The following is a 24,985-nucleotide window of genomic DNA, read 5'->3' on the forward strand; positions in this document are numbered from 1 at the left end:
ATATCCTCATCCTGGCCAGTCTTTCACCTTAGACCCCCTCCCACTGTAATGCCTGTGGAAGTTTTCTGATGGAAAATGCTATAGCCCTTACCTCATGTACTTTATCATACGTGTGTGTGCGTGCACACATATATAATTGTGTCACATGTGCTTATTATGTTTGCTCTTTATGTTCGATTTCTGATCAGTAGGCAGGAACCTTGGCGTTCATTGATGAATCCCAAACACCTACAACAATTTGTGGCCCATAATAGGTACTCACTTAAGTTTTCGTGAGTAAATACATCATGTAGTTAAACCAGTATTTTAACAAAGGTAAGAATTTTTTTTCTTTAAAATAGACCCACAAAGATACACTGTATTTAGTTTTAACCATGATTGTGCCTTCTACAACTTTTGGTACAATAAAAATACAGTTATCAAACAGAACATTTTGAAAATACAAGAAAGTAGAGAAAAGGAAAAAAAAAGTTAAAAGATTGTCATTCCACCTACCACAATATTTGTTGACCTTCTGCTATTCTCCTGCAAAGATTCTCTATGTATAATTAAGGGGGACTTAAGGAAAACATCTTACATTATGCATATTTTTTACCACCTTTTCCTTGTAATGTTGTAAGTATTCCATGTTTACATGCTTTTCAACACTTTTAATAACTGTAAGTCAGTGGTTCTCCAGCTTAGGTGGGTTATATCTCTCGATATTGTCTGTATTAGGAGTTAAAAATGAGAATATTTAAAGATATTTATGAGTGCATTTAAAACCACCAAAAATAAACATTATATGTTAACATAAAAAGTGTATTTTTAATAAAGATGACTGCATCTTCCAAAAACAAACAAAACTTAGTGAACATAGAAGTTTGAATTTACATTTTTTGCAAATCAAGTCAATATCTGGCTTGCTAGAAAACAAATTCTCATATTTGCTTCTGTATTCAATCTGGTGAATTTGTTTTGGTGGAAGTATATGAAAAGATCACTCTCAGAGATTGGTGGTAGGAAAGGGGGGAAGTAGGCTAATGACGTTTTCAGATAATTGTGGACCTTGTTCTTTGATACAACACCACAGCCCAACAAATACTGGTTTATTGAAGGTTAAATGCAATATGGAATGTCAAACAGTAGCTACATTAGAATCTATTGATCCATCTTGTACTTCAAATAGATCTTTATCCATGCATGGTTTTGTAACATCATGCATGTATCAATCACCTGGCAAAATACTGCTTCACTGCACTATGCAGGATTTCCAATCCTAAAAACCCTATCTGTTAATATCCACATATCACCAAAGATCTCATCAGAAAAGTCTTGAAGTATTGCAAAGCTGCTAAGCCCAAAGTGGCAGCTAAAAGTTTTGTGAAGTTGTAATTTTCATTTGAAAGTTCACATTTTATCATGGGCAACAAACACTGCCTGGTTTGTTCCCCCCTTGTAGTAAAAGGCTCACTTTGTTCTTTTTTGAAAAACTGTCTGCCAGATACACACATCTGAATAACCACAGTTTGTTGGTCATTGCCAAGTAAAAATGATGTTCCTTGGATCAAGTGGAAGTCTTCAGCTTGCCGTTCCAGCAAAGACACAAGGGATCTGGGGCGCCTGGGTGGCTCAGTTGGTAAAGCGGCTGACTTGGGCTCAGGTCATGATTTCGCAGTCCGTGAGTTCAAGCCCCGCGTCGGGCTCTGTGCTGACAGCTCGGAGCCTGGAGCCTGTTTGGGATTCTGTGTCTCCCTGTCTCTGACCCTCCCCCATTCATGCTCTGTCTCTCTCTGTCTCAAAAATAAATAAACGTTAAAAAAAATATTAAAAAAAGACACAAGGGATCTTCCTGGAGACTGCCACCGTGCTTTGGTATACCCAGAAGGACAGCTTGCATACTTGCCATTTTGTCGCACACCATATTCAAAAGAGGCGTATTTAAGAGTTGAAACGTAACAATATTAATAACTTTTATTATTTCATCAAAAATGTGTTAAATAAAAAACGACGTTTTATTTCATTTTTCTAACTGTGGGTAAGTGGGGATTAAGCATATAATGGCAACGAGTGCAGTTTGGTGGTCACCGCCTTAACCTGTGCTGAGGGGTCCCCGTTGCTTTCACACCATCGGTGCAAATACCAGCCTAGCTGTTCTAGAATGACCCATAGGTGGGAACAATTATTCCGCACCGGATAGCTCAGTCCCACTTGTGTTTGTAGCCAGCTGTTCGTAGAAAAGATGATCTTTGATGATTGGTTGCTTCTGATAGCATATAAATACAAGCAAAAGGGCAACTGTAGTCATGCCCATACATTAATCCGCTCGGAAGGCAAAAGTGCAGCTCTGTAAAGAAGAACTGAACTCCCATCTGTGTTCGCAGCTGTAGCTTTAATTCAACTAGATGCTATATCATTGGAAAGAGGCAGTGCAGTGATTTCTTCTACTGACTTCATCCAGCGGGCGTGGAACAAGGTCAACTCTGCAATCCTTTCTTGGTCTCTGAGCTACCGTGGGCCTTTTCGAGTCATTGCACTATGGTGACTCATCCCATGAGATGCTCCCCTTCCTAATTTAAAGGCCGTACCGGGGCGCCTGGGTGGCTCAGTCGGTTGAGCGTCCGACTTCAGCTCAGGTCACGATCTCGCGGTCCATGAGTTCGAGCCCCGCGTCAGGCTCTGGGCTGATGGCTCAGAGCCTGGAGCCTGCTTCCGATTCTGTGTCTCCCTCTCTCTCTGCCCCTCCCCTGTTCATGCTCTCTCTCTGTATCAAAAATAAATACACGTAAAAAAAAAAAAATTAAAAAAAAATAAAGGCCGTACCAAACGATTTTTGGCCTTCAGAATCCTCGTCACGTCTACATTTAAAAGTTCCATTTCCTTTTCTTTAAATTGTGAATGATTGGGCTCAAAGTGACATCATAACTGACACAATAAGGTTGTTTAAGAAATATTCCTTTCTGTAAGACAATAAGGGAAATTATAATTCTTAGGGAAAAGTTGATTTTGTCATATTTTTCTTGTAGTGACATTCTTAAAAATGAACAAAAATATAATGAGCTTTCTTTTATTTAGTTCTTAATAATAATTACAGAAGTCTGAAGCTATAACAGCTTTAGATAAAATTCTAAAAGTTAGAAATATTTTGCAAAACATATAAAACTATTATTGTGACACAAGATATGCAAATGTATTTTCTTCTTACTGTTTTGGGTTTTTTTCACTTTGACACAAGAAACACAGGTCTGGGGGCGCCTGGGTGGCTCAGTCGGTTAAGCATCCGACTTTGGCTCAGGTCACGATCTCACGGTATGTGAGTTCGAGCCCCGCGTCGGGCTCTGTGCTGACTGCTCAGAGCCTGGAGCCTGTTTCAGATTCTGTGTCTCCCTCTCTCTCTGACCCTCCCCCGTTCATGCTCTGTCTCTCTCTGTCTCAAAAATAAATAAACGTTGAAAAAAAAAAAAAAAAAAAAAAAAAGAAACACAGGTCTGAATAGCCAGTTATTCAGGAGTTCAAAAGAATGATCTGCTGAATGATAAGGTTATAGCACATGTGTGATAACTGTCTAGTAAGAGCACAGATTTACTGAAATTATGCTGAGTTAATTTCTGTAAATAGTACACATATTATAAACCTATATACTACCTTACATTCTAGGAAACCCAAGAACATACAAGCATATATCCATTAGCCATCAAAGCAATGATGTCACCATATTTTGTCTTTTTTTTTTTAATTTTATTGTTTAATTATTTTTGAGAGACAGAGAGATAGAGCATGAGCGGGTGAGGAGCAGGGAGAGAGAGAGGGAGACACAGAATCCGAAGCAGGCTCCAGGCTCTGAGCTGTCAGCACAGAGCCTGACTTGGGGCTCGAACTCACAGACTGCGAGATCATGACCCAAGCTGAAGTCGGATGCTTAACCCACTGAGCCACCCAGGTGCCCTGATGTCACCATATTTTGTACGGTGTCTGTGGGATTCTGTTGTATATATGTGAAAGAATACGGTATTAAAGGCAAATTACAAGTTACACTATTTGCTTTGACTTTGAGGACCCCCCTTAAAAGGGTCTTGGGGAATCTGCAGCCTCTTACATCACATTTCAAGCTGCTGCTGTATAAAATTCTATATTCTGTAAGTGTTTCAATTTCATTGACACATGGCTGTAATAAAATTCTTTGTACTTGGGTTTTCTCTCCCCTCTGTTAGTTGTTCCTTTCAAACAGTAAATTGGCAGAAATAAAAGCATTAAGACAAATTCAGAATGTGGGACATCCAATAAGACAGTTGTCCAGTCTCTTCCAAAAGTTAATGCCATGGGGGAAGGTGGGAGAGGGGTGTTGTAGAATGAGAGACTAGAGGTAAAGGTACAGAACAGCCAAAAGAAATTGATGTGCAGAATTTTACTGGATCCTGGTTTGAGAAGAAAAAAAAATAGTAAAGACAGTTTTGAACATAAGTAATATTTGAATATGAAACAGATACTAGATATTATTACAGAAGTGATGTTCATTTTCTTATGTATGATAACGGTACTCTAGTTAGACACACGTTCTCATTTTTCGGATATGTACGCTGCAGGTGAGGGCCTGGGGTGAAGTTTCATGGTATCTGCAACTATGAAATGTTTCCTCGAAAATGATCTATGAGGCTGTTTGTAGACACAAAGAAAAGTGGGTGAACTGAAGGTTCATAAAGATGGCACAAGTGTAAAGAGTGGCAAATCTAGGTGGTGGGGATACAGGTGATTCTTGAGCTATTCTTTCAGTCTTTCAATTTGTTTAACTTTTTTCATGATAAAAAGGTAGTTAATAAATCAAACATTATTAATACTCTTCATATCCATATCACTATCGAAAGGACTATAGAACTGTTTTGAAAGTTGCATGAGGCATTTTCTAATAATGTGACTGTAACCCATACCAGCCAGTGGCTAAGTGATGAGCTCCACGTAATTTAGAGGGGGATTTTCCAACTTCTGTCACTTATGTTGGGTGGTGCCACCTCAGGCCAACTCTCAAGGGCACACTTGTCAAATCTGTAAAAGGGGTGACAATAACAATGGTGATTTCAGAAGGTGGTTGTAAAACAAACCTTTATGTTCTCTATAAAATGCTTACCCCAGTGCCTGGCCAATAGGAGAGACTCAAATCTCGTCTTGTATTATTGTCTTTGCAAATTGCAAATTCCAAGTCCTTACTTGATTCCATTAGAAAAACCAATGGCAGAGCTTTACAGGCATTAAATCATCCCTATTACATTACATTCAAACACATTCTGTAACTTCAGGCCTATTGTAAGTCCTTAGGGGAATCAACAGTCTTAATAGATGTGTAAGAATTACTTGTAATTAGCATGAAGATTGTTATAATAAATTATTTTTCACTTAAAATATTCTTCTCTACAGTTGAAACATTTTCTGGAAGTTTGTCCTTATAATTATTTTGCCTTCAGTTTTCTAAATCATAAACAACTTCATCTTGAATTATATGTGCAAATGAGTAGAGTCTACACGAATGTCTTTTGATGTTTGGGGGAAATTTAACCAACATATTTCATGGGTAGAATTCCAAATTATGAATATCCTCAATTGTTTTGTTGTTGGTGTTGAAGCTCTTGGTGAACCAATAATTCTTAGAAAGGAAATTAATCCTATGAGAGGGGATGCCTGGGTGGCTCCCTTGGTTAAACATCTGACTCTTGATTTCAGCTCAGGTCATGATCTCATGATTCGTGGGTTCGAGCCTCATGTTGGGCTCCTCACTGTTAGCACATGTGCTCTCTCTCTCTTACTCTCTCTCAAAATAGATAAATTTAAAAATATATTGTTTGTAATCATCATAAAGGTCTTAGGATTTTAAAGATAGCTACAGAAGTATATTCAAAGCAATTTATTAAAGTGAGGCCATTTATTTTTTTTTGTCAGTTGCTTTCCATTTTGTTAAATTTAGAAGTTCCCCAGTTGTTAGCATTTTTTCACAATGTTTCTTCTTAAAAATCAGCCGCAATCTTCATTGGTAACAAATGCTACTGAATGCTTTGAGACATTTAAAATTGTCAAAGATTAGGATAAGCATACAACAGAATATTATTCAGACATGAGAAAGAAGGAAGTTCACATTTGCAACATGGCTGGACCTTGAAGGCCTTACGCTAAGTGAAACAAGGCCAGACTGAAAAAGACAAATACTGTATGCTATCACGTGTATGTGGAATCGAAGTAAAAAGTCAAGGTCATAGAAACATTGGGTCTAAACGTGGGTGCGGGGGGCTGGAGGGTGGAGGAGACAGGAAGATGCTGGTTAAAATGATACAAACTTTCAGGTACAGCTTAGGATGAATAAGGTCTATATCTAACGTATCACATGGTGATGATGAGGGGTAACACCGTGAAATGTGCTAATGGAGTAAAACTGCAAATATTTTCCACCAAAAAAAAAAAAAAAGATAAATATATGCGGTAACACGTGTGTTAATTACCTAGATGGGATGAGCCCTTTCACGATGTGTACATGTATCAGGATGTACACTTTAAATATCTCATTCTATTTGTCATTTATACTCAGAGCTGGAAAAAAAAGCACAGTTGTGAAAGGTATTTAAAGTGCCCTTCCTACAATTTAATGTTTATGTTTTTGCTTAATGTATTATGTCATCAAGCACATACTAATTTTTTTTTTCTTGTGGACAAGAACTCTCCAGAACGTGGAATTATTATGGTATGGATTGGAATGGACATAGCATAGTTCAGATAAAGTGGAGCATAGAAGAGACTATAGGCTTGTCTAAGGAAGGGAGCCAATTATAATAACATGAGGAAAACTCGATTGTAGTTTGTCCTTTCCACCAATACCACTGGGATAGAAGCATTCTGATCACCCTTCCATCTTAGGAGATGCTGAGAGATAGCTCATTAAAAGAACAAGGAAGGGGTAGGTTTTTCCACCTGCATCACTCATGGAAATAGTTTCCTCTGTCTTCCTCTGTTTCTGTGAGAAGTTCCATCCAGCTGCTGAAATAGACTGCCTTCTGGAAATTAAAACCCACACGGCTAAGACCATAGCAGTAAATCTGGCGGAACAGATGGGCCTGGGTGAATTGTTCTACCTCTGAATAAAGACCTTGGGATTTTGTCAGTAGGCTTTACACTAAGTAATAGGAATCAGAGGGACAGATGAACGGTATGCTCTGATTTCTTTCATTGTATTGTTCTAATCAAGCCTGAATTATTTGCTAAGTCAAATATCAGATACGCAAATGTAGATGAACTCATTATAGCCTTCTATTTAAGCATTGAAGTATGATTATATGAGACTTCAGCTCTGTATCCCAGTTAGGCTTTCCAGTGGAGTTTCAAGAATGACATGTTGATGGGTGTGTTTATTTCTTTTGAAGTCATTACTATTTCACATATAAAAGAACTGTTGTTGGTCTGTGCATTTAGCGTCGCTCCGTATTTTCCTTTGCTGGTCATTGGGTGGAAAAATTAGAGAAGGAGGAGGTAAGGGAAACTAACATTTTCCTGGCCTACTGAGTCTGGCTTTTTTTCTCCACGTCTGATCTGCTCCTTATCATTGTCCCAGGATGCCTTCACACATCCCTGCTTTCATAACTTTGCTCCACACGCGCTAACGTGTCGTTGTTTGTAAATGATAGAAAATACAGGAGTTGAATAAGACAGATAAGCTGTTCTTATTTTTGTGGAATTTTAATTCTCGCAGGGAGAATAACCCCAGAACAAATCCGTGATTAAATATCTAATGACTGCTAGAGCAGGGGAAAAAGGAGTTCTCAGGGGGAGAACCTGACCTGGCTGGAGGGGGTTGGGGAGAAAGCAAGCTTCCAAGGTTGTTGAATGAATGCTTGTAGGTGTGAGTGTATCATCATTCAAGCTGTGTCCTAAAGAATGAGTAGAGGTGTCCTGTACAAGGGAGTGTGCGTGAGTGCGTGCGTGTACGTACAGAGGGACCTAGAGAGGAATCTGGTGAGAGAAGACTGGTAAAGAAGAAAATGTTTCTTTCCCCCATTATAGCCGAGGCATCTATAATTATAAGTGGGCTTTAGCCTCGGCCCTGGCCCACTTCTGTGTTCTCCCTGGCACAACATGCCTTTTCCCTGTCGGTCATCAAGTCACGCTCGCGTCCGTGCTTTCCTCTTCATCCGCAGGTTCTTGGTCGTGAAACGTTTGCTGTCGCACGTTCCTGTTTGGTTGGTGGAAGGAAGTTGTTTCACCGTCTTCTCTGTTTGCTTTTGCAGTGTCCCAACGTTCCAGAGCCTTCCTGAAGAGATCCTCAGTAAGCTTGCCGATGTCCTTGAAGAGGTAATTGTTTTTAAGCCCTTGAACTTTGTGGGTTGGGACATAGCCCAGCACAGCAGCGTGATGACGGGTCACCCACGGCAGAGAGACCCTGAAAGAGCTTTCAGCCCTGGGGTGAGCGGTGTGCGTGGCTTTGAATAAAAGCCAGCTCAGCACACCTGTCATTTGTACGCAGTTAGAAAGGTCCAAATCGACTTAGCGACTGAGGGAGGAAAGCCCCATTGTGGCAAATAGGATGTTTCCTTTGACTTCCAAGAATGGGAGATGGCAAATTTCTCTCTTCTTTCCGTCCGTGTAAAGCAAGATTTCAGTAACTGCCCCTCAGAAGCTTCAGATGAGCAAATTTACAACAGGTATATGTTTTATTAGCATATGAGTACGTATGCACCAATGCAAAAATGTCGCTAATATTCGTATTCTCTGAAGCTGTGAAGCCCAGGGAATGGTACAACAGGGCCCACTAGGTTTGCAGCATCCTGACTGGCCAGGGCAGGATAGGGTCTCTGCAGAGACAGCGAAGGAGGGGTACCAGAGCGCCTATGCAGGAGCGCAGGGTGATGGGGGTGAGAGGAGCTGGGGGACACCTGCTCTGGTATCTTCTGCTTCCCCAGGGATCCCGAAAGCAGGGTCACCGGCTGAGGTTGAAGAACAGGCGGAGGGATGAGAGGTTCGGGGACAGAGGAGGAGGCAGGGCAGACGTGGAGGCATGGATGAGCTAGGAAAACACAGCGTGACCACCGGGTGCCCTGCCACCCCACTTGACGTTAGCCGTCCCAAATCTAAATTAAACAGGCGAGGAAGAGTTGATCGAAGACGTGTGATAGGGGGGCACAGATCAGGCTCAACCCTGCTGGAACAAGAGGTGGCAGATTTTTAAGTCCTGGGCTGAGCTAGTGGAGAATAAGGGAGGGGGAGGGAAAAGCCCTCCTGGGGTAGGAGACAGGCCAGTGTGATGAGGTCCTTGGAATTGGCCCATCGTCCCTTGGAGAAGCCGCGCTCCTGCCCTCCCAGAGACACGCAGATGGGTACTTGGCCAAGAACAAGGAGGGGTGAGGAGAGAATATGGAGCTGAGGTGCAGGTACAGAAAGGACGGTGGCTCTGGCCCTGGGATGTGGCCAGCGCGAGGATGGGAGGTGTGTGCGGAGGAGCGGGGCCAGCTGGTGATGGTGGCATCGGGGGGGGGGGTGTGAGTGTCAGGAGCGCTGAGCAATTGTCAGAGTTGTGCGCGAGCAGGGATGACTTGGAAAAATGCCGAAGATGGTTTCTTCTCCGGGCCCCCCCCACCCCTGCCCATCCCGGCCCTTCAAGGATCCGTAGAAGCCCAGAGGTTTCTCTACGCGAATTCTAGCTCCAGGCCTATGGGAAACAGCCCGCCTACGATGCGCCGGTCTCCCTCACCTCCTGTGTGAACACAAAGGAAAGCAGAAGTCACGTTGGGTAACCAGGTTCAAGTGGACGGAATTCACGAGAAAAAAACAGTGGTTGCGCTTCTCCCTGAATGCCCTGACCCCTGTGCCTTTCGCCTCTTGGGATGCAAAACCGCTCTCCCTGGCCCTTTTGGTTTTTCCTTTCCTCGCTGAATACACGCTGAAGAGCTCTCTGATGCCCTTTTCTCTTTTTTCACCAAAGCAAACTAAAAGTACAGACTTGACTAGTCCCAATCAAGCCCTTCGAAAAAATCCTTTAATCACGTTCTTTCTTTGCCACAGCTGTGGGAGGATTTGTATGCTCTGCAAGACAATGGCGAGAGCTCTGTAACCATTCTGACCAAAGAAAGATTTTCGCCTTTTAGGTCAGATTTCCTAATCGGCAGGTGCCTTAATGGACGTTTGGATGGTGTGAGCCACAGTGCATCCTATAGGGATGCTGCGGGGGAAGGGACACGCTTGTCTAGGCGCCCACGTATTTGTTGTGAGGACACGGAAGTGAAGTAAACAGACAAAATGCAAAGTAGACCTATGAATAGACCACGCGGTGCGCGGAAGTATTCGACTCAAGTTGCATAAACAAGTATAGTGAGACATTAGATGCAATTATGGATCAGATAGAGTGAGCAAATTGGGAAGAACAAAAGCAACGGTAATGTCACATCACGTTAATGGGAATGTGCTTCATAATAATGGAGCTGTCTTTCTTTCTGCAAGTGTCCACAAGATGAAAGAAGGCCAGATCCTCCTGAAAGGACAGCGGTATTATTGTAGCGTTCAACAAAGAAGTGGCAGCCTTGTTTGTTGGGCAGATGTTTGGGGAGCACCTGCCCCATGCCAGGAATTGCTGAGGCTCTGGGGATCCGGGGCTGTGCTCCGGCAACGTTAAGTTCCAGCGGAGGCGACAGATGAGGCGAACAGTGCTGGGGATGAGGCCGCTCGGTATGGGGTTGCTGTAGGAGGACCTCCCTGCGGAGGTGAGGTTCATGCTGATGTCCAAATGCAGATAGGAGATGCCCTGCGTGCCGGGCAGAGCTGGGAGCAGACACAGGTCCTAAAGCAGGAGGAAGCTTCTTCCCCTTGAGGAACAGAAGGAAGGTTTATAGCAGGCTGACATGGGGCTGGAGGAAATCAGGCAAGGCCTGTTGACAGTGGCTTTGCGGGCACGATGAGAACTTTGGTTTTTATTCTGAGCACGATGGGGAGACGTGGAGGGTTGGAAGCCGTGAAGGGGCACGTTCTGAGTTGTGTTTTAATCACCTCTGGCTGGCTGGTGGGTGAAGGGGGGTTGGAGTGGATCAGACTGCCGTCAGCCCAGTGAGGCTGGGCGTCCCTGTGCGCGTGTACTTTCTGGCTCTTATTCCTTCTAGTCACTGTGAAACAATACTTCCAGTGTAAGGGGACAAAAAGAGTTCAAGAACGGGGGCAGGGGACGCAGGGGCAGAGAGAGAGATAATGTGTCACAGATGGAAAGAGGAATGAAGTGGTTCAGGAGGGTTCTTGTGACTAAAGGACACACAGGGGACACTTGGAGCATCCTCTCCTACAGGTGTAAAAGAAGCCTCTGTCCGAGCCATTTCTGCCACTGCCCCCCAGCTCCCCCGCCCCTCAGTAATTTCTAGTGCGGACGTACATAGCCGCTTTTGTGTTCGTCCCTGTGAGATTCTATAACAGGAACTAGTACCCTTACTCTTTTTTTTTTTTTAAGTTCATTTATTTTGAGAGAGAGAGAGCTCAAGTGGGGGAGCCACAGAGAGAGAGAGAGGGGGAGAGAGAATCCCAAGCAGGCTCCGTGATGTCAGCACAGAACCCAATGCAGGGGGGGTTCTCACGAACCCAGAGATCATGACATGAGCCGAAATCAAGAGTCAGATGCTTAACCTACTGAGACACCCATGCACCCCCTAATACTCTTTTTATAGGTATGGCAATTTAGCAACCCTTGCTTTTTTGTCTTTATATCATAGAGTAGAAAGATTTCCTTTGCATATTGAATCTCCCTTGCCTCTTTAGGGACATACAAAAGTTCTCTCTAGTTCCTTTCAGGAGGTGCGTGTAGGCGTAAGTTCTTGTCAGAAGACCTATCCGATGAAGCACACTGATCCCAACCTTTTCCCAGGCTGGGTTCTGCAAAGACATGTTGAAATAATCTGTGTGACTTTCTCATTGTTCAGCTTCATTATCAGTGTGGTATGCTTTTCCATGTCTGACTCCAACCAAGTCTTTCTACATATCAGAGAAGATTTCAGGTGCTCCCAGTTTGGTTTGCTAGAGAAGCCATTTTATTGTTGGTAGAATACATCAGAAGAGGCATTTTAGGTGCGTGTAGTGAATACCAACCTCAAACTTCAGAAACTGATTTCATTGACCTCCATCCCATCCCTTTTATCAAAGCAAAAAGTGTCTATTTGAATTAATTAGTCAAGTGTTATGATCTATTCTGAGACTGTAGAAAACACCCAGGGGTAAAGGAAGAGAAGTGTGAAATCATAAGATAAGGTGTCATTTCTTCTTTCTTACTATAAGAATGAATGACACACACTTCCTTTTTCCTTCACATACACATGATTAGTCTTTGTGATAAATTACATTTTTCAAATGGATGGGGCAATTCCTAGCTAATCCCCAACTGAGAAACAGTTCGCTTCAATGCTTACCTATCCAAGCACAGTGGGCAATAAACCCATATCTGACGTTCATTCAAATATCAGGACTGTGGTGACATCTTTAAGGCGCACAAAAACATTTTCTGATAGAGAAGACGAGTAAGAATTAACCTGATAGCCTATCGCAAAGCGTGTTCAAAAATTTGAGGAAGAGTTATGTTTTTGCCCTCACGGGCAAAACAGTTGAGAACTCAGGGAAAATTACTTCATGGAAAATGCCAGATTGAAGACCAAATTAAGCCAACAAATTCACTTTTCACCGCTTGGCATAGCATATTTTCCCTTTATGTGAATGGAAGTGGGGCATGGGTGCTATATTTAAATCCCTTGATTTTTAAATGGAAAATAAAGCATATCAAAACCACTTCTTTGCTTTTATTGGAATCTGTTTCATGTCCAATTTGCTCATTAAAACATTGGATTTGTTCATCTTAGAATTAAAAATCCTCTTTGCTACATCAGCTTTGTAAAGCTCTTCACCTCTGGGTCAGCAACCTCACAGGATTGCATCTTGGACACGCCTGAGCCTGAATAATGCTCGTTCTGCTCTGTGTCCCTAGATGGTCCATTGGTTTTTTGTTTTGTTTTGTTGTTGGTATTTACACCATCGTGGTCCTGACAAACTCTTAAGACAAATAATATTCCTCGGACTTCCTGAATTAGGGAAAAGATGAGAAAGTAAAAATAGGGGGAAAAAAGGCAAGGAGAAAATGTTTTTCAGTTCCTCCATTACTTGATAATATAGTAGGAGGCAAATACCAGATTTTACCATCCAGAGAATATCACTGGAGAAGGAGGCGAATGTACCAGATGCACTCCTTCTTGCTTCAAGGTCCAGCAGGTGTGAGTAAGTATGTCACTGTTCCTCGGTGGTGCCCTGTCACGTTGAGGTCTTCCCAAATCCCTCTGCATTCTCTACAGTTGTTAGTAATGCAGGGGAAAGTTCTACATTTGATTGAGTTATTGGAATGTTCTGTAAAGCTCTCTTTTTTCCACTCTAAACAGGCCTGGAGTCCTCAGGAAAGAAACTGATGGAGCAGACAGGAACATTATTAGTTCTTTTGAAATCTGTTGTTTGGATTAAACTTTTTTCTTCCCTTCCTTTAGGCCTGGCTCTTGCTATTCAAAGCCAAGCTGGAGGGAATTCAAAGACCTGTTCTTTCGCAATTGCTTTGGGATAAAGGGCTCTGAATATGAAGATTAGACTGTTTGGTTCTTTCTGGTTTCTTTTGGGTCATCCTTTCTATGAGGCAAATAACTGCTTTTGAAGGGGGATGATGTGGGAAGTGTGTGTGCTTGGTGGCAGGACATAGAGATGAGAAAGTAAAGACAAAACTGTTTAATATTTTCTTCATGTTTTATTGTTTTTTAAAGCTTATTTATTTCGAGGCAACGGGCAGAGACGGAGAATCCAAAGCAGGCTCTACTCTCAGCCCAGAGCCTGATGTGGGGCTCGATTCCACAATGGTGAGATTATGACCTGAGTCAAATCAAGAAATAGATGCTTAACTGACTGACGCACCCAGGCGCCCCTACATCTTATTCTATTATAGAAGTATTTATGGAATGGGAGAACATATTCGCAAATCACATGTGATAAGAGACTTGTGTTATTCAGTGTTCTCTAGAGAAGCAGAACCAATGGGATGAATATACATACAAAGATTTGTTTTAAGGGATTCGCTCATGTGATCATGGAGTCTGCCAAGTTCAAATTCTACAGAACGGGCTCGCAGGCTGGAGACAAGAAGTTCAAGTCCAAAGGCCATCTGCTGGCAGAATTCCTTCTTGGCAGGGAGGTCAGTCTCTGTTCTGTTAAGATGGTCAGTTGATTGGATGAGACCCACCCAATTATAAAGGGAAATCTGCTCCACTCACAGTCTACTAATTTAAATATTAATTTTATCCACAAAAAATACCCTCAGTGAAAAATCCAAAATACTGTTTGACCAAAGACCTGGATACTGAGGGCCAAGCCAAGTTGACAAATTCACCATCACAGGACTTGTATCTAATATATATCAATAGCACTTACAACTCAATAATAAACACAGTTCAATTTTAGAGGTAGCACATGACTTGAATAGACGTCTCCCCAAAGAAGAGATGCACAGAAGGCCACTAAGCACATGTAAAGAGTTTCAATGTTAATAATCACTAGGGACATGAAAATCAAAGCCATGAAGGTGTACCATTTCACACCCACTTGGATGGCTGGAATTAAAAAGACAGATGATAACAAATGTGGATGTGAAGAAATTAAAACTCTAAAATGTCACTGATGGGGTTGTGAAATCCCATGGCTTCTTTGAAAGTCAGGCAACTCGTTGACATAGCAGACACAGGGTTACCATGTGATACATATGTTCTGTTATTGGGCATTTTCCAAGAGAATCGAAAATAGACATCCAGGGGCACCTGAGTGGCTCGGTCGGTTAAGCATCCAACTCTTGACTTCAGCTCAGGTCATGATCTCACTGTTCTTGAGTTCAAGCCCTGTGTTATGCTCTGTGCTGACAGAGTAGAACCAGCTTGGAATCCTCTCTCCTCCTCCCTCTCTGTCTTCCCCCGCTATTTCAAAAATAAGTAAACTTAAAAAAAAAAAAAAAAAGAAAGAAAGAAAATAGATGTCCACACAAAAGATTGTAAATGAATGTCCATGGCAGTGTTATTCCTAATAGCCTAGAAGTAGAAACCTAATAAATAAATCAAATGTGCTGTGCTCATACAGTGCAATATTATTCGGCTATAAAATGCCATACATCAAATGATTCTATTGAAACGAAATGCCCAGAATAGGCAGGTCTGTAGAGCTAGAACCCAGGAGGTTGAGGGGCATAGGGAGTGATTCATGAGCATGGGTGTCTTTTCAGGGTGGTGAAAATATTTTGAAATTAGATCTTGGTGATAGTTGCACAAGGATCTATACTGAAAACCGCGGAATTGTGGACTTTAAATGGTTGAATTTTATAATCTGTGAATTCTATCTTAAAGCTTTCAGAGAAATGTAAAAGAAGAAAGAATGGAAGGATAGGACGGTAAAGAGGTGGTGGAATATGAGCAATATTGTGGGAGATGATGTAAGGAAACAATTGAAGGAGCTTAGAAATTTGTCCTGGAGAAGACTTTGGGGTTGAGAGTATTGGATTGTTTTCTAAGTAGACTATATCGTCTGTGTTGGGGATGGGATGCTTAGTCTCTAAAAACGGTGAGACTTTAGCAACCTAGTTAACCCATTATTCATCAATGTCTCATTTACGAATGGGGATAGCATCCATTTCTGCCTCTCGTAGCATTGCCGTGGTCTTACGCTGGATGATGAATGTAAAATCATTAAATGTAAACACGCCATCTTGGATGCTGGTCAGCAGTGCTTACCAACGAATCCACCTGTCGGCACGCGTAGAAAACACGTCTTGCACACATGGCAGGCACACGCATGAGACTGTTCACGGCTGTCGGGTGTGTGGGCTGTCCCGAGTCCTACTCGTGTCTCCATCTGGAAGGCTGAGAAGGCATCGGTGGTGTCTGGGGTCACCTGCGGTTGTTACAACCCCAGGTGAGGGTGGCAGGCGGCTGCTGTCGGCCTCCCGTGGTTAGAAGCAGGGATGATACGAAGCATCCTCCGTTGCACAGGACAGCGCTTCAACAAGTATCCAGCCCCAAATGTCAGTAGTACAGACACAGAAATTCTGCTGCAAACCACAGCTATGATGCACTTGGGAAAGTCTGCTAAATGTGTGAAGGAAATAAAATTGGGTGATAAGGTAGAGAATACCAGGGATGGACGGTTTGGAGAGTTATCTCAGAAGGGGTGGCCTTCGGGTTGACAGGCGTGCACATGGCCTGGACGGCAAAATACAGTACAAAATGTGAAGGATTAGCGGATAGAATACATATTTGGAAGGCTGCAGTGCACGAAGACATTTAGTCGGGATGTCGTGGACAGTTATGCGTTGATTGGACGCCGGGACGATATCACGTGTGCAACTTTGGTCTAATGGCGTTTCTGTATAATGACATTCTCAGCGAGCTTTCTGTGAGCTAACACAAACAACAGACATCCTGTCTACTTAATGATGCGAACGCAGGGCTAGCCTGGGTCTTCTGTTAAATACCAGCCCAGGTAAATCCTATTCAGGCATTCCCAACTTCTGGCTGGGGAACCGGGGCTCGGGCAACACAGCTAGGTAAACGAGGAGGAATTTTAACCCACTCTGGCACTGGAATCAGCATCTTTCACCACTGTACTGCATTAGATTTTGAAAATTTGTGGATTAAATGAATAAGAAAACCCTCACCCCCACTCTTTCTTATAAATAGGAGATGCTTTCTTCTAAAAATGTTTTCTTGTATTTTTTTTTTCGGGGCGAAATTAGTTTTCTCCCAGTCCGCATTTAATTTGCGATGACAGGAATCTACTTTCTGCTAGCCCCAAACTCTGAAGGCATTTCTAGTCATTTTCTCACCAGAATATGTATGCTTTCCTGCTCCGTGCTGCTTGTAATTCATTAAAATGTATGTTCTCTGCAAATAGGAAACCAATCGGTAATAAATCAGCTTTCTAGAAAACATTCAGAGAAAGTGCTTGAAATGGTTGCTTCATAAGAATATACAGACCTGCTTGGTACTGGTGATTTGCTGCCTTTTATGGGGCTTGTAAACAAACGGTGAATTTCTGTGAGACTATAAATTAGTGGCTTCCCTTTAGCATGAGGATGACATTCCATTTACAAAATGCCATTTGATAGTATTGGCGTCGATCATAATGAGCCCTGGATTCTTTTTACAGAGTGTAGTGACAAACACCGGGTCTGAATTAGACCAACCGCTCTGATTATAAGAGACTAGGAGCCAAGATCTTCAATTGCTGTCCTCCCTCCCTCCCTCCCTCCCTCCCTCTCTCTCTCTCTCTCTCTCTCTCTCTCTCTCTCTCTCGCCCTCTTTCCTTCCTTCCTTCCTTCCTTCATCTGAGATGTGTTCATAGCTGCCAAAAAACCTAGTTCAGGGACTTATACGCAGTCGGCGTCCAAGACCTAAATCGATGAAGGACGAAAAGCCCACTTGTGCTTACAACATGCTAGTAAAAAGCAAAAGTTAAGAGAGAAAAACAGTTGGACTTGCCGTTTTCATCACCAAACACGGAGCTCATCTGTGATGGAGTCATCAGTCAGCTTGGAGAGGATGGTTGAGTGGCCCTTCGGTCCCAGGTGTCCCCAGACCTTCGGCTACCTGAGCCCTAGGAACCCGGAGGGAGGCAGCACACCATCCCCTGCAGAGAAGGAATCGAGCCACTTGGAGGCCAGTGCCTGCGGGGCTGTTTCCTGGTAGATAAGCCTCTGAACCGGGGCAGGCAGTGTGTCTCAGGCGTGAACGTTTATCAGTTGTCAGTCAGCAGGAACGAGGAGGAGGAGGAGGAGACCGTGGCCAGCCAGAGCTTCAGGGGGGTTGCAGCGGTACGAGCGAGGACCCTTCTCTGAGTCTTAGGCCCCATGTGTTCCCTTACTTGTTACGGGGTGCCATCAGTGAGCGTCTCTTAGCTCTCAGGTAGGACCTACCCTTCTTTTTTTATTACACCTAAAAATTATTATTTTAATAAAGGTAACGTGGTTCGTCTTCTAAATAGAGCCGCAGTGCACCATCACTGTGCGATTCTCTGCTTTGTACGATGCTGGGCAGGTCACTTTACGCCTCCAAGAATCGCTCATCACCATGGGCCTGAGAGCAGTGGGCTATTCCAGTTACCTGACTCTGCTTTCTCCTCTGGTTTGTGGTCCCCTTGCTCTCTTTGTAAGCATATGACTTCAAAGTCCTATGCTTGTTCCTAACTGACGGGAACTTGGCCATTTCCCAATTGTCCAGAAGCACCTTAAGGGTAGGATGTGTCTGGACTGCTATCCTATTTCCAGCAGAGCAAGGATTTGCCCAAGAATTCTCCCCGGCACTTACTACATAACCAATATTTGTCGAATGAATAGTCTGAATAGGGTTTCAGTAAATATGTGCTACATGAGTGGGGAAACACAGCTGTTTGGTTTTTACATTTAGATGCTTTCAGCGCAACCAGAATGTAAACTTGTCCAGGATGTGGGACACGCATTGTGCAAGGCAAGAGTCTGGGAGCATTATCGGATGACACACGAGCGAAGGGGCTGGTAGAGGATTCCCAAGGACCCAAAGTCAAGGTGGAAGACAGAGGTGGAGGGACCCGAAGGCTAGAGGGTCACGGGAAAGGAATTCCTTAATGACTCTCTCCTCCCCCTTACCCATCCCTGGGAGATAAAGCACAAGCCTTGGGAGGATAGATATTCTACAGAAGAGGAAACCTCCTAAATAACGGATTCCAGCTCTCGGATAAAATGGCCCTGGGCAGAGGGCTGAGCTGGGGTCAACTTCTTTATCAACAGAGAGGTAGACATTTTATCAGAGGTGACGGGGCTGGGCACCCACGGCCCAGAGAATGTCACTAGAGGAGACCAAAGGAGAAACCCTAAGTGGCAATAGCAGAAGTTCCTGGCCCTAGAGGAGGAGAATAGGCTTTTCCAGCAGCTCAAGAAAGGTTTCCATGAGAAGGAAAACCCGACGGGAAACCAGACCGCGGTGATGACCCCTCTGACAGGTGCTGCACGCGGGCAGAGCCCGGCCCTGCACAGGGGAGCTCGCTGTCTTCACCTGCCCAGAGCCCTGCAGGACACAGCCCCCAGGTACACTCGTGGCAGCCGACAAGGCCAAGCCCATGTTTGGGCTCCCGAGCGCTTAGGACACGGTTCTGTGCGGGCCCACTTTTTGCAGAGACCACAGAACTCGGGCAACTCCCCAGCAGCCCAAGAGGTGCCTCTGGGACAGCTCGGCGCCCCCGCCCCAGGGCCACACGGTCTTTCTGTAGTCCTTGATGAGGACTTTTTGGGGGTGACGGTGGGATTCACGGGATCTGGAGCCCACGGCCAAGAAAGAATTTCTGAAGACATCTTTGATGCAAAAAGGTGATTTTATTAAAGCTCAGGGACAGGACCCGTGGGCAGGAAGAGCTGCCCAGGGACCAGGAGGAGAGACTGGGGGAGGTAAAGTCCAGGGGAAGTTTCCAGTGAGATTTTTTCATATGCTAGAGAAGACACCCAGGTTCCTGGAGGCCTGGCTGTTGTCAAGCTAGGGTGGTTTTCCTTCCAGCAAAGCATTTGCGTTGAGACAACAGGGGGTTCCTGGAGAAACATTTCACCCTGCTTGCCTCAAGTGTTTGTCCGTGGGCTGCAGGGTGTAAGGAGATTTAATGTTATCTGCCATTTCCTCCTGCCTCTGTCCCCGCAAGAGTCCTCACCACAGCTCAGAGCGCCTTGAGCATGTCCAGCCACCCACGTGGGACCTGGCTTTATCACAGCCCTGTGCGCCTGCCGCCCCCCACAGTGTTCCCCCGGCCTGCTGGCGTCCTGGCCTTACAAGAGCAGGTAGAACATGTCCACCAACAGACAGGCTTCCCTGCTCATCCTGTCTGTACCCTGAGGGCTGCCTCCAGCCCTCAGAATCCTTCCCTTCCCCCAGCAACCTCTACTGCAACCAGCCGGAAAGTCGGGCTTTGCAGCTGCAAGCCAGCCTGGCCCTGGGCTTGCCTTCAGCTAGCACAGCCAGAACCCGGGACTGGACCACAAGAGGCCCTCGGAGTGTATCTGCATTCTCCCCTCCAAACTCTGCCACAAAGGAGAGTCACTGTCCCAGTACCAGGCCAATAAAATTTATCTGCCCCTGAAAATCAACAAAACACGTACGCATGCATATGTATATATGTATATATATGTCTCTGTGTATATATATATATATATATATATATATATATATATATATATATATATGTATACATACACACACATACATTTCTTTTTTTTTTTATTATTTTTTAACGTTTATTTTTGAGACAGAGAGAGACAGAGCATAAATGGGGGGAGGGTCAGAGAGAGAGGGAGACACAGAATCCAAAACAGTCTCCAGGCTCCGAGCTGTCAGCACAGAGCCCGACGCGGGGCTCGAACTCACGGACCGCGAGATCATGACCTGAGCTGAAGTCGGACGCTTAACCGACTGAGCCACCCAGGCGCCCCACACATACATTTCTTTTCTCCATATTATAATGCTTGGATTTCAGTCTTGGCAACACTTTTTTTATTTAGGAAAAATTTTTTAATGCTTATTTATTTTTGAGAGAGAAAGAGAGTATGAGTGGGGAAGGGGCAGAGAGATAGGGAGACACAGAATCCAAAGCAGGCTCCAGGATGTCAGCACAGAGCCCACTGCGGGGCTTGAACTCACAGAGGGTGAGATCATGACCTGAGCCCAAGTCAGACACTTAACCAACTGAGCCACCCAGGTGCCACATCTTAGCAACACTTTTTAATGCTGGTCCACAATTCACTAGGTATGTGACCTTGCACATTAACTTTCCTAAGTTTTAGTTTCTCTTTTCGAAAATGTAATAAGATCTGTATCATACAACTGTTTTTCATTTTTTTAAATATTTTTCCTTACTAATGGACTTTATTATTTCAAGAGGTTTTAAGTTGACAGAAAAGTTGAGCAGAAAATACTGTTCTCACTTACTCCCTTCTCTCCACCCTCAATTTACCTTATTATCGATATCTTACTTTTGAAATTGTTACCATAATTCTTTTTTTTATTTTAAATTCTAGTTAGTTACCATAATGTAACATTGGTTTTTAGGAGTATAATTTAGTGATTCATCCATAATATTTCTTTATTATTTTTTTTCTGCTATCTGTAGTGATCTTTCCTCTTTCATTTCTGTTAGTAATTTGTGTCGCCTCTCTTTTTTTGTTAGCCTGACAAGAAGTTGATGGGTTTTATTTAGTTTCACAGAACAAGCTTTTGATTACATTGATTTATTTCCGTTGATTTGCTGTTTTCTATTTTACTGATTTCTGCTCTATTATTATTTATTTTCCTTGGCTTTGGATTTAATTTGTTCTTGATATTTAGGTTATTGATATTAGATCATCTTTTCCGACATATGCATTCAGTGCTAGAAACTTCTCTCTAAGCCCTATGTTGGCTGCATTCAAGAAATTTTCACTTATTCTAAAATAGTCTTTTTCTCAAGACTTTTTCTTTGAGTCATGTATTATTTAGAAGTGTTTTGTTTAATGTGCACTTTGGGAGTGGGGATTTTCAGCTATCTTCCTGTTACTGATTTCTACATCAATCCCAGTCACATAGGTTGTATGAATTTTATTCTTTGGAATTTAAGGTATGTTTTATGGCTCCAACTGTGGTCCTAGTGAATGTTCAATGAGAGCTTGAGAGCAATGTATAGTTGCATGTTGGATGAGTTATTCAATACATATCAATTGATCTTGTTGATTGACATTGCTGTTCAATCGTATTCTTACTGAATTTCTGCCTTCCGGATCTGTCAGTAATACAGAAGCACTGAAGTCTCCAATTTTAATAGTAGATCATCTCTTTCTCCTTGCGTTTCTATGATTTTTTGACTTACGTATTTAGACATTTTGTTATTAGGTACATACACATTAAAGCATCATTATGTTTTCTTGGAGAATTTATCCTTTCATCATTATGTAATGTCTCTCTTTATCCCTGATAATTTTGAAGTCTGAATTATCTGAAATTAACATAGCTACTTTCTTTTGATTGGTGTTAACATGGTATATCATTTTCTATCCCGTAATTTTTAATCTTTCTGTCTTTATATTTGAAGTAGCGTTCTTCTAGACAACCTATAGTTAGATCTTAGTCTTGCTTTTTTTGTTATGTTTTGAAATTACTCTGGCAGTTTATGAAATTTTGATTGGAATATTTAGACTATTAATGTTTACAGACTATTTAAAACTACTTATGCTTGGGGCGCCTGGGTGGCGCAGTCGGTTAAGCGTCCGACTTCAGCCAGGTCACGATCTCGCGGTCCGTGAGTTCGAGCCCCGCGTCGGGCTCTGGGCTGATGGCTCGGAGCCTGGAGCCTGTTTCCGATTCTGTGTCTCCCTCTCTATCTGCCCCTCCCCCGTTCATGCTCTGTCTGTCTCTCTCTGTCCCAAAAATAAATAAAAAACGTTGAAAAAAAAATTTTAAAAATAAAAAAATAAAAAAAAAAATAAAACTACTTATGCTTCATGTATCTGAATTAGTATCTGCCATATATCTGTTTTATATTCATATATTTTCTCTTTGTCTCCTTTTTTTTCTTTCTTTCCTACAATCTTTTTGTGCTCCCTCTGGTTTAAACTATACATTTCCTACAGTTTCATTTTCTCTCCTTTCTTAGCCTATAAATTATATATATTTTAAATGTTTTTTTTTAGTAGTTGGCTTTGAGTTTGAAATACACATCTATAACTAACCCAGGTCCTCTTCCAGGAAGCTCTGTACCACTTTACAGGTAGTATAAGGTAGGACCTTATCCCCAAGTATTCCCTCCTCTTATCCTACTGTCATTCATTTCACTTACTTGTAAGCTAAAATACCCCATACATTGTAACTATTTTTTTGCCCGGGGTGGGGGGCAAGAAAGTCTTTATTTCTCTTTCACTCTTAAAGGACAATTTAGCCGTATGCAGAATCCTAGGATGGTGGTATGGGTTGTTGATTTCTTTCAACACTTTAAAAGTTTTGCTCTGTTCTCCTCTTGCTTGTGGGTTTCTGAAGAGATGCTTGGTATAATCCTTATCCTTCTTCCTCCCTGGGTGACGTGTTTAGTTTTACCCTTGTCTTTGATTTCCAGCAGCTTGAATATGATTCATCCTTTTTTATTTTCTCTGAGTTTTCTGGATGTGGTTGTGTCTAACATTAATTTCAGAACCGTCTCAGCCATTTTGATTTCAATCATTTCTTGTGTTTCTTTCTCTCGTCCGATTATACATGTGACAACTTTTGTAATTGTCATTTGTTGGATATTCTTTTCTATACACCCATTCTTTTTTCTATTTTGATTTTGGAAGTTTCTATTTACATGGTTTCTTGTTACCCCTTTGATTCTGTCTTAGGTTTTCTATCTCTCTGCTTACATTACCCATTTTTTCTAGAATGCTCTCTACTTTTCCTTAGTGTATTATATTATTCATAGCTGCTTTAAATTCCCTGTTAATAATTCCAAAATTTCTGCCATGTTTGACTTTGGTTCTGAGTCTTACTTTGTCTCTTCAAATTGTGGTGGTTTGTTTTTTGTTTCTTTGTTTTTGTTTGTTTGGTTTGTTTTTGTCTGCTAGCATGCCTGGTGATTTTTGTTGTTGTTGTTGTTGTTGTTGTTGTTGTTGTTGTTACTGAAAGCTGGATATGATGTGGTGTAATTCAGTCCAAATCTGAAGATGCGAGACCAGAGGAGCTGACAGCGTGGATTCCAGTCTGGGTCTGAAGGCCGAGTGCAGGAGGTTGATGTCCCAGCTTAAGCAGTAAGGCAAGAAGGGTCAAATGCTTCTTTCCTCCACCCTTTTGTTCTATTCAGGCTCTCACCCAAGTGCATGATGCTCTCGCCCACATTTGGAAGGACAGACTGCCTTCATTGAGTCCACAGATGAAAATGTTCATTTATCCAGAAACCCTCTCACATATGCACAGACATAATATTAAGTCAAATACCAGACACCCTATGATTGAGTCAAGTTGACATTAATCACCACAGATGGTAACCTGTAGCGTGGAAGGGATTTGTTTCATAGCCCTATCATGAGGTCTCAGTCTTTTTTTCTTTTATTAAAAATTTTTGTTAATGTTTATTTTTGACAGAGAGAGACACACACAGTGTGAGCAGGGGAGGGGCCAAGAGAGAGGGAGACACAGAATGTGAAGCCGGCTCCAGACTCTGAGCTGTCAGCATAGGGCTAGACTTAGGGCTCGAACTCACGAACGGTGAGATCATGATCTGAGCCGAAGTTGGAAGCTTAACCAACTGAGCCACCCAGGCGCCCCTGAGGTCTCACTTTTAGAGTGAGCCCAAGTGAGGAGTTTGTCTCCCCACTCATCAAAGCTAGAGGGACCTGGAGTTGAGTGTTTTCTTCACCCAGGTTGGTGAATCTTTGCTAGAAGCTCCCTTAAGCTCTAGTAGAATAGTTTCTCTTGAGCACAGGTCTTGTAAAGAGAACAAAGCGCTCTGAATATAGTTCAGAATCATTAGTTTTCTTCTTTCCCTGAACAACTACTGGAGTTTTCCCCCTATCTTCAGGATGAACACCTGGTAGAATTCCTCAGGGCTAAAAATCGTGAGAGTGTTGGGGGGAGTTCCCCCCAGCTGATCTACACTGAAGCCTCTGGCAATGCATCAGTGAGGGTTTCATAGCATTCCTGCCCACACTGGCTCTAGCTGGGGGTTTTTGCTTCTGGGCCTCTGCTCCCAGTAGGTTAGCTGCGAATCTGGGTTTCACCCCATCTGCCTCTCCAGCTTTGAAAGCAGCAAAGCCCTGTGACCTCACTTTTCCAACCGTCTCTCCAGCTTTCAGAGCAGCAAAGCCCCGTGACCTCACTTTTCTGATGGCTCTAAGGAAAGTGATTGATTTTCAGTTGAGCTTTTTTTCTTGTGAGGATGAGAGTGATGGTTTCTGAGCTCTTAACGTGTCACATGGGAAACCACTGTATTTCAATAT

At 42.9% G+C, this 24,985-nt stretch overlaps 1 protein-coding gene across 4 annotated transcripts in view; it reads left to right on the forward strand.

Annotated features, from left to right (window-relative positions):
* The window catches only part of PRKG1 (protein kinase cGMP-dependent 1), a 1,269,228-nt gene that overhangs the window by 893,829 nt on the left and 350,414 nt on the right, over positions 1-24,985 (forward strand). For all 4 annotated transcript variants that reach the window (XM_058698343.1, XM_058698342.1, XM_058698344.1 and 1 more), the window contains exon 5: positions 8,238-8,301. In XM_058698343.1, coding sequence (XP_058554326.1) covers positions 8,238-8,301 — 64 coding nt within the window. The remainder of the gene's footprint in view (positions 1-8,237; positions 8,302-24,985) is intronic.

This window comes from Neofelis nebulosa, chromosome 13, assembly GCF_028018385.1.
Source record: "Neofelis nebulosa isolate mNeoNeb1 chromosome 13, mNeoNeb1.pri, whole genome shotgun sequence".
In the NCBI taxonomy this organism is placed as follows: domain Eukaryota; kingdom Metazoa; phylum Chordata; class Mammalia; order Carnivora; family Felidae; genus Neofelis; species Neofelis nebulosa.